Consider the following 14,279-nt stretch of genomic DNA (forward strand, 5'->3'; position numbering starts at 1 on the left):
TGAAAAAACAATAGATGGCAAAAACAGCTTCAACTATCCCTTTAATATCTGTAAATTAAGAGATACAGACTCCTATTTGTTCCTTTGGTGAATGTATTTTACTTCCGTACATCTAAGCACTAATGTAAACACTATGCACATGTTCGGACCTGTGTAACCTCGCTCTCAGGATTCGAGCACCAAAATCGAATAATCAACCCATTATGTTGTACATATTTTTTTTTATAAAAAAAAATGCTGTATGTCATTTGTAGATACGGTTACATGATTTAAAGTTTGCGTGACACGTTATCAAAGTAGTGCGCTGTCTCACTGAATAAGGCATAAATCAAAGTGCAAACATTTTTTGGGGATGGGTGGTCAAACTCTAAAAGCTCTAAATGAGAAGCTGTTTGGGTAACAAGTCCACATTATTTCAGCAACAGCGTCTAATCTGGAAGTGGAGAAGTTTTGAAAGACCAAATTGATACCATTTTGCGAGGTAGTTTGATATAATTAATATATTCAGGTTGTCAAAATGATAACTTACCTCTAGAAAACCCTCCGTCTTAAAGTCTTATTATTTAGCCTTTATCATAATTATGTTATCCTTAGATTGCACTAAATTCCTAGACCTGATGAAATGTGAGTAACTGGAGGTTGTCATGTATGTCAGATAAGACAGGACACTGTACAGCAGTGACATAATGAAACACAACAGCTAAGCGTGACTTATGGTTCTGCAGAGAAACCACGCAGAGCATTCGCCGTAGCCTACGTAAGTGGCCTGAAGCTTATACTTGTGGGTTGGTGTGTGCGTCCATCTCTTTAACAGAAGAGCAGAGCAGGCATGTGTGTGTGTGTGTGTGTGTGTGTGTGTGTGTGTGTGTGTGGGTGTGGGGAGTGTGTGGTAGAGCAAGTGCCGACTCTACAGTCATAGTCAAGTGTCTCCCCTGTTCTTTCTGACCACGGTGGGGAATCCGTAGCAAGAAAAGTTAACCCTCTCCTTGGTTTATGGAGAAGTCGCCGCGACATTTAGTTAAATTTTTCGAGAGGTGCACGTCAGGCTACGGCGTAGGGTCCGTATCTCCACGCACCTACGTACATGGTCATGGCGTGGATTTAACGCAGAAGCATAAATCATGTTTCAGGGTCAAAAACCCATACAGGTTCTACACAGCCTAAACTTACTGAATCCTTAAATGGGTGCCATATCCAACAGCAGCAAACAAAATAAGAAATAAAATAAAAAAAAATGTTCCCTAACATGGTTTCTAAATGGCCTGGGTGTGTTTGTTTTTCATCCACCTGCCAACAGTCCCTTCATCACCTCATCACTGGACCATGTAGGAGGAGAACGTCTCTTCGCGCTTGAGTCCATTACGGGCGACGATCTCGGAGATGGCGATGTAGGTTCCTGTGAGGAAGCCGATGAAGCCGATCATGCTGATGATGATGTTCCTGACGGTCACCAGCGGCGACAGGCCCTCCGTGTGAAAAGTTAGAATCTGGAGGATGGGAGGGAATATCAGCGCCAGGAAACTGCTGCTGACCGAGCCAACCAATGAGATGACCAGGTCCAGCTCCGGTATCAGGATGGCGAGAGCACCTGGAGGAGGACAAGCAGAGAGACATTCATATTGGTTAATAGACTTCTTTGCTGTTTATAACTGGTTCTTTTTTTCTTATCTCAGCTTTTTGAGCGATGGCTTCAGGGTTTTCCCTGCCTTTATATGGTTTAGGTGCAGCACCCGAGCCGTTTGGGCAGTAACTAAGCCCTAAGAATGAGTGTAACTAAAAGACTTTTCTCAGATCTAATGATTGTGAATGAAATGAAGTTTTGTCTCTAAGCTTTTTGAGTGTTATTTATTTATGATCCACGCCAGCTTTTTCAACGTTTCAGACACATACAGTATATGGTGATAATAATGGTCCAAAAAGATGTATGATGATGATGAAAAAAAGAGACGCAAAACTACCACAAAAAGGGACACAGAGCGACTACAAAGGGACGCCAAAAGAACAGAGCCCCAAATAACCCATAAGAAAACAAAAATGACCAAAAAAAGACACAACACAAATACAAAGAGACACAAAATCTCTTTTTTGAAAAACACATTTTCTGGAGCAAGGAAGCCTAAACCCCCCGCCGAATTCGCGCACCTAAGTCTCCCACTAACAGAGAGAAAACACTGGGATTAAAAACTCATTAAGACTGTGACCTTTAGCCTCTTTGGAGAACTAAATACCATCTCTCTACAGTCTCTTCTGAGGTTCCGAAAGTAAAAATTCCATTAATTTTCTCCATAAAGATTTTGATTATTAGCCATAATGTCTAAACTATCCAAGGTAGACTTACCACAAGCTACGAGATTGTAAAACAAAGGTTTACTCCCCTGTAGAAGCCAGGTGTAGTATATTATCAACCCCATTTCAAGAAAAAGATGTTTTATTTTTATATGTCATGGAGAAGTACTACACTACTAGTCTTGCATTGCCAGACTTTCCTCCACAGTGCTGCGGAGGAGGGTATGGCTAGTCCACACTAGAGGATGGATACCCAAACCGAGCCTGACGGGCCGGGCCCGGTTCGGACAGATATTTAGAATTGATGTTCGGGGTCGGGCTCGGTCACATCAGAGTGATAAGGCATTGAACATTTTAAATTTAAAAAAGCTTATCAGCCTATGTAGTTGCGCGCCTGTGTTAACGTGCGCTTGTTGCCCCGTGCGCGCTGATGCGCTCATCTGCTGACATTTCCGAATGCCTTCCTACAGTTGCTTAATAAAAGCGGGCTTTCCACACAAACAAACGTATGTGTCATTAGGAAAAAAAACAAGATTTTAATTGTCGGGCTCGGTTACTGCTCTGTCGGACATGGGCCGGGCTCGGACAGAAAAATGCGGCCCGATCAGCACTCTACTCCACACAGCATTCCGGGATGGGAGAAAAACATTCTCTTGTTTATTGGCATTTCTTTAAACCAATCACAATGGTCTTGGGCGGCGCTAAGCGGTGCCTCTGCAAAATAGCCTTGAGAAGGAACTTGTTTTGGTGGAACGTGTACTTTCAAAGTTTGTTTTATTCGTGCAACAGAAAACTCAGATTGGACAGATAGACTAGCTAGCTGTCTGGATTTACCCTTCAGAGATCTGAGAGATCAAGAAGAAAAGAGGGATGCATGAGAAATGAGATGAACTGCATCAGGGAATAAAGGGAGGAGGAGGAGGAGGAGGAGGAGGAGGGAAGAGGAGTAAAAGAAATGGAAAGTGGGGGGGAGAAAATGACAAATTGAGAAGGAGAGGGCAGAGATGCTGCTGGGAGAAAAGAGAGCTGTGATTGTGTGGATTGTTTTTCACGCATCGGCGGGAGCAGTCACAATTCTGCCACGGTCACTGAAGACCGTGGCAGAATGACTGAAGAGGCATCTTCCCCCGTCGCGGTGGAGACGAGCATAAACAGAGACGCGCAGCCGCGCTCGGACAAATCAAGCGTCCGCTCTGGCACGGCGCTGCATTGTCACGACTGAGGTATGAGTTTCCGTTCCCGATGACACATTCCACAGCGGATCTCAAACCCTGAATTGTCTGCACACGGGCAGTTATCACACGCATGGAGACACCTGAACACAGGCGTGCTTGCTTTGCCACACACACACACACACCCACACACTTCATCTCTTGCTCCGTTTGTTCGCACAGTTAGGACAAGTTGGGTGTTCTTGTTTTGTGTACGTCAGACACCCATTACCAGCGGTTGATAAAGGACTCCGTGAAGCGTAATCAACTGCTTGCCGCATCGTGTTCACAAAGTGTGTCAAATTGACCTATTGGGCGACGGCAAGGTCGAGCTTTCATGTGACAAGTACGGCGAAAGCACATCGCTGCCACACGCTCGCGGGGAGTAGACCGGTCACTTCCAGGAAAAGGCCCTCGCCGGTGAAGGGTGCTCTTCGAACTACATTTGAAGGGGGGGTCAGGCATAACTTGAGATCGTCCTGAGCCTTAATAGCAAATAATCCACAGGGCTGTAGCTAAAAGGCAGGCTGCTGTCCCCTGAGAGCGAGGCAGAAGGTGGATCATTACGCAGAATCAAAAGGGCTGAAGAGGAAACGCTCCGAGCACACTAATTTGGCCGTAAAAACTCAACAAAGAGAAAACACTTTGTTCCAGCCTCGTCGTTGTTATGCAGGAGAGCACGCTATACAGTGAGACACCTTCAAAGAACAACAAAGACGTCAGAGAAAGAAAAAAATAGGATGATCGTGTTTAGGGATAGACCGATTATCGGCCCTGGTCTGGCTGCTGCTTAGTGGACTGTAGTTCATTAAAGATGGAACTACGTATTTGTTTTATAAACAATATCAACAGAGGTGGTGTTCATTTCAAGCAAGGCGGCCCTACATATCATGCTCTATAGCAGAAGGACTTTGCCTTAAGATTATTACTCTACAGAGTGCATGACGACATGTTGTTGTCTGCAATGAGACAATGGGGTAATTGTCAACACTCATGGACATCATCTTTCCCGATGATCATAATAGCTTGTGTTTTCCTTAGGTTTGTGGAAGACTTAGGTGCACGTATTTGGTGGATGGTTTAGAGGTCCTCCATCGAGAAAATGTTATATTTTTCACATCAGTTGGGAACATTATTACCATGTGTCTAAAAGTTGGAAAAGCTAGAGCAGATAATACATGAATAACACTTAAAAGCTTAAAAGACAAAACTTGTTAAAGAAGTGCACTGGGGACCAACTACAATCATTAAATCTGAGAAAAGTAATTTAGTTAGTTTTGATGCTCACATTGATTTTACATTCATTCAGCTTGGGTTGAGTGCTTGGGTTCAAACGGCTTGAGTGCTGCACCCAAGCCTTATAATGGTAGGGAACGTCCTGCCAGGAACTGATTTGCTTGGACCAACAACAAGGTGGAACGGTTAATGGAAGGCATGTAAGCCTACCTACGTAACTGATTAGACCGACTGACGTGCGTCGCCATTTCCAAAGATCACCGTTTGCGTCCGTCTAGAGTACAAAGCAACCCCGGAGTTTTCAAACCAAAACAGGGGGCAGCAGGGTTTCCAAATGTCTCCGTTTTAGGGGATCGGAAACGGCGTAGTTTTGTGGACGCGAGGCGCAAACAGGAAAATCCTGGAGAATATATTGTTCCAACCACAGGACAGTTGATTTGTCCACCTTGTCAATGACAAATCTATAAACCATAATGTTCGAAAGAGGAAGACAAAGTGATAAAATGTGCTGATTTACAATTTTTGTGATGCAGTCTCGCCAACAGAGTACATCATTTGATACCCCATAACCCCTAACGATCAATAACTTGGCATCAAACACACCTCCTCTGCCCTTCTGTCTGAATACTTCCGTCCTTTTCTCTGTCAACATAACCCCTGGCTCACCTCCCTCTCTCTCCCGCTGCTACATCACCATAATGAGTCAGCAATCAGCTTTCTTTCCTTTGCCCCGATGAGCCGACAAAAACTCTTCTCCAAACCAACAGACAGTGCTCTGGATGAGTCACTCTGCACTGTTGCTCAAAGCACCGATGTTTCCGATGTACTGAATTTTTTCTGCCTACCAAGAAAAGACTGAAATGGTGAAGCTGCAAGTCTGAGGGACTGAAAGGAATATCCATCTGACTAGAAGAGCTGGTTTAATGGTGATACCAAGGAGATTAACACAGCAAATTATACTATGTTCGTTTAGTTGACTGATGGGGAATTAATAGACAACTCAATGAATCATTTCAGTCTTTTATCAAACATTTTCTGGTTACAGCGTGTGAAATGTGGCAATTTGCTGCTTTTTTATAATTGTAAATTGGTCATCTTTAGGTTTTGATTATTGCCTGGTCAAAACAAGACATTTATCCCCATGGGTTCTGGGAAATTGTGATTGACATTTATCGCCCTACTAGTGGGGTGGCTCCGCAGACAGTATAAAATATGGACGTACTCTCCGTGACGTCAACCAGAGGTTTCTGAAGAGTCAAAATGAACCTCAAAGTGTGCGGCGGCCATTTTACAAAGTTAATTGTAAAAATTTGACAGATTAATCGAGAGTGGAAATTATGGTTAGTTGTCAGCAGTGTTGGGCAAAGTAATTAGTTACAGTTACTAGTTACCCACTTCCAAAAAGTAACTAAATTAGTTACTCAGTTATAAATTATGAAAGTAACTAGTTACTTCAGAAAGTAACTATTGCGTTATTTTTAAATGCTCAAATGTGACCCCACCTCCACCCCTCTTTAACGGAACTTAAAATACATGTGCATGTTCAATTATTTATGATAAATCTGAATATTATAATGAAATGGACACTTAATACAATACATTATTAACAGAAACAATGTACACATATCTTATCTATTTTAATTAGTTACTGTGTATATTACTGTATGGATGTAGATAATCTGTATGCTTCTAATGCAAGGGAAACATTTTAAAACAATACAAGCTGGAATTAAAGAGTTTTTGTTTAGGGATGAGGATGTCTTGGCCAGATGGACAAAACTTTCTTCATGCTTTCCTGTTGCAGAGGAAAGTGAAGTTTTGTGGAGAGTACCTTAATTTTCAGAGCTGTCCTTTGTATACACCTCAAGCCAATATGAGTCATCATGGCTCCAGCACAAAATAGAAGTAATTTTTACTTCACAAAGAAAACGTAATGTGGGCTTGACGAGGAGGTACATCTAGCAGGGGCTTGTAGAAAAGTACAAATATGTCCTTCCGCTGTAATTACAAACTTTTGCTGTAGGGGACGACTGTCCTCGCTAAACTATTGCTTCTAGATGCTCTACAAATGGCTTGAATTTCTTAGGGAAAATAAATAGATAATTTCAGCCCTTTGGCCAAAAGGATGTACACTCATCACGGTAACCAATTTGATTCATCATGGCTCATTGTTGTTTAAAATTACAAAAATACAAGGCAGCGGAAGCTATCACTACAACTGTTCTCTGTGAGCGTGTGTGAGGATTCATTTAATCAGGAGGTGACAGTCTGCTGGGGGGAATGTAATCAATTTGGACTGTTGTAGATGAATATTTTTTTAATTTTAACTTAACCATTCAGGATGTAGAGCGGCCTTCCTTTAATCAGAAGGTTGGTGGTTTGATCCCTGTCCCCTGCAGTCTACATGAAGTGTCTTTGGGCTGGATACTGAACCCCAAATCACTACCAATGACCTGAAAAGGAGTAGTTTTACAGTGTGTAGTACTTACATAAATGATCTGAATACTTCTTTCACCAATGGCCACCAGTGTATGTACTGTATGTGTGTGTGTGAGAATGGGTTAACGCAGGCTTGTGTTGCAAAGCGTTTTAAGTGGTCGCTAAGACTAAAAAAGTGCTATATAACTGCAGTCCATTTACCATATTTAACCATAAGCCTCAATTAAATCAAAAATCTCTTTCATTTGTTCAACCTCATTGAGGGCAGGACCCAATTTACTTTGTTACTTTTAGGCAGTAACAACACAGAGTTACAAACAATGGGTTTAGCTTCACTCCTACGTTCCTGTTCACACTGTTTACTGATTACTTTCCAGCCATATTAGCGTAGTGTTAATCACTAATCAAATCACCTTCTGCTGCTGTTCTCCTTCACATTAAAAGCCTTCCCCGATTCCCCTTTTTTGTAAAGCAAAGATGGAAAATACAATGTATTTTTGTTGCAGAAAGTTGTAAGTGGTGCTTTTCTTCAATAATAATTGGTTAACATAAAACGATATGGACATATTTGGCACTCTTTGGTCAGTAGGAGGAATATTACAAGAAGAAACAGCCACAGTGAGCTGTTGGATGTCGACAGCTCCAACATGTTATCAAGGTAAACAACACCTTTTTGCAAGCACTTTGGGTCAACTGCTGTTGTTTTCAATGTGCTATATCAATAAAGATGACTTTAACTGACTTGGCTGTCCTTGAATGGTCATGACACGGGAACAACTCAGCGGAAGTATCCCCAACTTAAAAAACCCTCTTGTTCAAACTCTACATGACTTGCAAAGGATATCTGGGCATAAGTCCTTCCTGTTAATGTCTGACAGTCACATTCCTGGATTGTCCTTACCTGACCAAAGTCAAATCACCAACCCATTTCAGGGATTTCAAACCTTTCTTTAAACTTACGCCTCTGAAATAAACACGATCACGGTCCCTATATTTATAGCCAAGGAAAACAGATTTGTCTGCATTCTGTTCTTCAATAGGCAATGAACATCTTAGGGAAATGATTAACATGCACAGAATGCAATATGAAATTGTTTAAATCAGTTTTATGCTCAGATCTCCAAGTCTTGCCTTTTCTCTGTTGTTTTTTTTTACGTAACTTCTTGTTTCCAGTATCAATTTTCAGGCTTCATCGGGCAACATTTTTTGATTTCATGCCCTTTTAGATCAAATAGCATTGTTTTCACCAGACCAAAGAAAAACTGTGGGTGTCTATGCCCTTTATGTGGCTTTAAAGTGGGCTTAACGACATGGAAAGGTTGACAGAAAAAAACTAAATGGTTCTCACGGGCATTCTGGACTCAACTTAACTGGTTACAGCTCATAGAAGAATCACACAGATGAGCTGCAGAGTGCTTTTCTAAAGAGTCACACTGACTGACTTTAAGTGCATGGAAACAGCTGCACAACAACCCCATGGTAACCATGCCCTACAGCATTAAAGCATCCAGAGTTTAACCAAACCATGCAAAGCACACGCTATTTAAATACATGTTAATTTACTGCTGCACTCACTGAAGTTACTGTAAAGCTTAAAGTAAATTTCAAATAAAAACAAAGCCACGCTACTTTATTAGAGAATTTTAACAGTCTATGAAGACTGTGAAGTACCCAGATGTATAAAAACACTCCCATTGTTGAACATAAAAAAAGAGGGATACGACCTTGAACCTGGATTTTATGTGTGAACAGGGTAATAAGCACCAACAGAGAGAGAGTGCAGTGTGTTGTTTAAATGGACAGCGTGTCTTCAGGGCCAAATTACAACGAATACAGACGACGGTTTACCTTCTGCAGCAAAGACGACAACTGTTTAAAAATGATTGGTCTAAATTATATGCCTGTGTATATGAAAGTATGATGAATAAGGATGTTTGCTGCTTGTTAAGGGCCTAGTTTAATGAATAAATCCATATTAATATCTTCTGAAACTATGATTTTGAAATAAGTGACCTGCATCTTGATCAACAATGAAAAGTGGGCTACAGAGCAATCCTTTTTCCTGGATAAGATGGAAAAGTTCAGATTAAGAGGACAAACCACATTCATGAGCGGGCAGTTGTGTCGTAAAGGCAGAGACCAGTACAGGGCTCCAGACTAACTTTTTTCATTAGCACAGTGGCCCCCAACTGAAGATTTTAGGGGCACAAACTGAAAATTTAGGGGCACACACTGTAAATCAACATGCTAACCAAATATTCACATTTCTTCTAATTTCAACTGTATTACTAATAAATACTTTGATAATAGATGCAGAAATTACAATGTGCTGTTTCAAATTCAGTGTCACTTTTGAAGATGCAACATAGAAGGTAAACTGACAGCCGCATCGCTGTCATGACGGTATATATATATATATATATATATATATATATATATATATATATATTGTTTATTATTGTATTTGTATATTGTATATTATTTTTTAGCCTGTTTTATTTTCATCATGACCGTTTTTAATTGCTCTTTAATGTTTCATGTAAAGCAATTTGAATTGCCTTGTTGCTGAAAGGTGCTGTAGAAATAAAGTTGCCTTGCTTTAGAACCTCAGCCTGTCAGTCAGTCACCAGGGCATAGAAACCACTGTTGTGCCTGGCTGCTCGTCTCCGAGGAAGTGTAACGTCAACAGCACCGCGACCGCTTTCGGCTCGCCTTTAATATCATATCGCAAAAATGGAAATCTCTGTTTTAAATCTGGAAACAGCACATCTGAGCAAGGTAACGCAATTATAACATTCTTCTGTCAATCAACAGCTAACCTACAGGTCTCATCATTGAATCAGCAATGCTTTGCAAAGTGGTGATGAAAACAAATGGGGCTCAAAATCGCACCAAAACAAAAAGAATACCTCACACGTCATAGAAAGTACTTCTACTGGCTTGCCTGATGGACGATGAATGGAAGTTATGGTCGTAAAGGCGACAGTCAAATACGTCAAGGGCAAAATCACATACAGTGATTCAACAAAGGTTAGGACAAAAGCAATTTTGATACAAAAAAAAAAAAAACTATTCTGGTACCACACCGTGATGAGCTGCCACTCTCTCTTTGAGGTGCATTGTACAATGACAAAATGTTATTTAGAGACCTTTCTAGCCTGACATGTCATTTGCTTGAACATTTACATTTCATTGTGCGATACCTGCAAGATGCCAAAAAAATGAAACAAGCAACCACAAAAGGCAATGTTATGCAGTGAATAGAGGCTGCAATGTCCGTCACTCCTTCCTTACATTTGAAAGTGTTTGACTGAACAAAGACGACAAAACCGATGAGGTCATTAACATGGAAAAGGTTTATCCCCTGCAATGCAGGAATGTTCTAAGCATGTTTATACGCAAACTACCTTACGTATCTTGTGTGCAAAGTCGACTTGATTTTTGCCTCTACCAAAATAAAAATAGTTCATCCTCTGTGAAACAAGATGCATTTTAAGGTAATCTACCCATTAGTTCTGCCCATATTTTTGATCGGGTCAACATTATTTCATCCGGACATTTATCTGACATATACTGTAATCTACCTGCATTGGTAAAATGGAAATTTAGGACAAGAATCATTAACAGTCAACCTGTGGGGACTACCAATATCCCTACGAAATGCCATGTTTTTTTTCACCCGGTAATTGTTACTCAGTACAGGGCTCCAGACTAACTTTTTTCACTAGGAGCACAGTGGCCCCCAACTGAAAATTTTAGGGGCGCAACCAGAAAATGTAGGGGCACACACACTGTAAATCAACATGCTAACCAAATATTCACATTTCTACTAATTTCAACTGTATTACTAATAAATACTTTGATAATAGATGCAGAAATTACAATGTGCTGTTTCAAATTCAGTGTCACTTTTGAAGATGCAACATATAAGGTAAACTGACAGCCGCATCGCTGTCATGACGATAAAAAAAAAGAATATATATATATATATATTGTTTATTATTGTATTTGTATATTATTTTTTAGCCTGTTTTATTTTCATCATGACCGTTTTTAATTGCTCTTTAATGTTTCATGTAAAGCAATTTGAATTGCCTTGTTGCTGAAAGGTGCTGTAGAAATAAAGTTGCCTTGCCTTAGAACCTCAGCCTGTCAGTCAGACACCAGGGCATAGAAACCACTGTTGTGCCTAGCTTGAAAGCTTCAAAGCACAGCTCAGTACAGAGCGAGAGTTTGCCCAGGGCCGTCCTCTCTTTAAACTCTTATCGGACTGTTTGGCATCAAACTGAAACCAATGACGGTGAAAGATGAGGCGGTGCTGTTGTAGCAACTAGTAAACACAGAGTAACATCAGTGTTCGTCAACAGCACCGGCGACCGCTCATATCGCAGCAAACGCTGTCTGCGTGAAGTTATGAAAAACTGTAACCACACTTGAAACCACTTTATCGGCATTTCCGTGACTCACTGTGACGTCAACAAAACTGCAGAGCCGACGTAGTTTGCGTCGTCTGCAGCTGTGTGTGTGTGCGAGTGTGTGCGTTTGTGTCGGAGCACCGCTCTCAGTCAATTTTCAGAGAGGACAGATAAGCTTGCGCTTACGGACTCTCAGGTACCGAAATTTCAACGTTTAACGTATAAAAAAGGGGGCAAATTTGCAAAATGCGACCATTTGGGCGCAGTCTGGAGCCCTGTCAGTGTGCTACAGATGGACAGACTGACTAACTGACTGACCATCCTGTTATCGCCATCCTTATGCAATCATTGAAGGATTTAGATAAAATAACCAAATCAGTAAGAGAAACACAAAAACTTATTCTCTTTTGGATAATTTCCTTTGAGCAATAATAGTTTTTGCTACAGAGTCAATTATTGTTTAGCGTTGTTATAAACCATCTTTTCAGACGAACTGCACTTAAGTGTTTCAGTATAATTCTGATATCCAGAACAGTAATGTCTAGTTGCCTTGCAATCTATATCAAGTGAAGGTTGTGCCAACGAAGTGGACACTAGGGCTGCAACTTATGATTATTTTCATTTTGATTAATATGCCGATTATTTTCTCGATTAATCACTTGGTCCATAAAATGTCCAGCACATTTTCTCAAAGTCCAAGGTGATGCCTTTACATTTCTTGTGTTGTCTCAAACCCAAAGATATTTAGTTTATTATGATATACAACAGAAAAAGAAGGATACCTCCATATTTAAGAGGCTGAAAACGGCATTTTCTGCTATTTTTGCATTAAAAAAACTATCTTAACTATTACTTAATTATCAAAAAAGTTTGCGATGATCTTTCTATTGATCGACTAATCAACTAATCGTTGCAGCTCTAGTGGACACAATGTCAAATAGCCTTTAATGTTCCTTCCACTTTAAGAAGTTAAGAGGAAAAAGTAAGAGTAAGCTAAAGTAATAAAAGTTAAAGCTTGTTTCTTTGAACAATAACCATATTAAGCTGTAAGCACCTCTGAGAATACTACAATAAAAAGAATGACAAAGAGACCCCAGCACTGCAGGCAAAGAAGCTCCCAGTAGAGTAGACACTTAACTTTATCTCCTCACCAAACAAGGCTGAGGAGAATATAACAAGCGATGTGGATCAGAGAGAGACTTTGGTCCTTTCTTGGCTTGACATCACCCTGACCTCTCTATATTTAAGAACCCGTGGGTGCTACTCCAGGTTTTTGAGGGATCTGAAAGTGCAAGAAAAGCTTTGATGCCAACAGCAATTTTACAGAGTGTCGACCTGTATGTCCTGCTCTTGGAACAAAACTTTTTGTCCTTTCATGTGCCAAAAAGTCACTTGGGACAAACTGGCGGCAGAAAGTTTGAAACTGATACAAGCTAAGTCCTAGTTTTCATCACTTAAGGAGGATGAAGAAAATTGGTTAGAGTCACAGTAATACGGTCATTATGTTTGACATTCTGCTAGGGCTGCACAATTATTCACAATTTCATCAAAATCACAGTATGGACTAGTGCAATATCCAAATCGCATTGGAAGCGGGGGCGCAATATTTATTAAAGGCAAAATAGGTGTCAAACCAGTCTGAATTAAGTATTGTGCTGCAGAGATGTCCCGGCCTACAAATTGAATCCTACAGCCAAAAAAAAAAAAATAATAATATCTTTGCTTGGTACCGCAAAAAAAAAAAAAAAATCACACTATAATAATTTCATTTACTTATTTTAATATTTTTCAATGAAAATGGTTCAAAAATGATCCTCCCCTCCAATATCGTGAATCATATCGCAATCGCAATATCAGTCAAAATAATCACAATTAGATATTGTCCTCATATCGTGCAGCCCTACATTCTGCTGCATGAAAGTTTATAAAGCTGTACTGCAGTTGCTAAGTAGTTACTGTACCTCCTGCTGCAAATGTGCAAACTCCCACAACATTCAAAAGTCCTATCATGTCAGTAGTCTGGCTCCGCCCTCCTACGTACTTCCGCTCAATTTTCATTTCCCTTCAGTACTACGTCTGGGTTTGCGGTATAGTCTTGGGTTTTCTCCAGTCAAATTTTTGGCAGTCCAATCAGTGAACAGAGGGAGTGGCTGAGAACGATGAGGTTGTGCGCTAGTTTGAGTTTTAGTTCCGTGATGGCGGCGGAGAAAGAAGCGAGCGAAACCATTCAGTCCGTTGTGGCAACGCTGCCGAATATCCAGAAGTTAAAGCCTGAGCAAGAACAATCTTTGCTGAGTTTTGTTGGTAGCCGTGATGTTGTGGCCCTCCTCCCCACGGGGTTCGGGAACAGTTTGATTTTCCAGCTCGCTCCTTTAGTGGTGAAGGAGTGGCTAAGGCGAACGCTAGCGATACTAAGCCGACGTCATGACCAAACGTTAGCGATTGGTTATGGCAGATCCAGAGTGGCTCTGGGCAGATCCAATAGTTTTAACTACAACCCGCCTTCAAGGAAGGTAACACTTCTCTGTACAAATGAAATGTACCAGAGTCTGGTAGGACCAGGCTAACAGGATATTAAGCTACACATAGCATGCTCATATTTCCAAACTTAGCCAGTCTGTGATGCTTTATACCAGAAGATACCAAGAGGATGAGAGAGGCAAGCATCAAATGTTGGTGGCTTAAGTTTTCT

General features: G+C 40.8%; 1 protein-coding gene across 3 annotated transcripts in view; it reads right to left on the bottom strand.

Moving 5' to 3' along the window:
- Positions 1 to 216: 216 nt before the first annotated feature.
- slc36a1 (solute carrier family 36 member 1) overlaps positions 217 to 14,279 on the bottom strand; it is a 49,339-nt gene continuing 35,276 nt past the window's right edge. For all 3 annotated transcript variants that reach the window (XM_039813010.1, XM_039813011.1, XM_039813009.1), the window contains exon 12: positions 217 to 1,588. In XM_039813010.1, the coding sequence (XP_039668944.1) occupies positions 1,314 to 1,588 (275 nt within the window). In that variant the 3' untranslated portion in view covers positions 217 to 1,313. The remainder of the gene's footprint in view (positions 1,589 to 14,279) is intronic.

Source organism: Perca fluviatilis, chromosome 10 (assembly GCF_010015445.1).
Source record: "Perca fluviatilis chromosome 10, GENO_Pfluv_1.0, whole genome shotgun sequence".
Taxonomy (NCBI): Eukaryota; Metazoa; Chordata; class Actinopteri; order Perciformes; family Percidae; genus Perca; species Perca fluviatilis.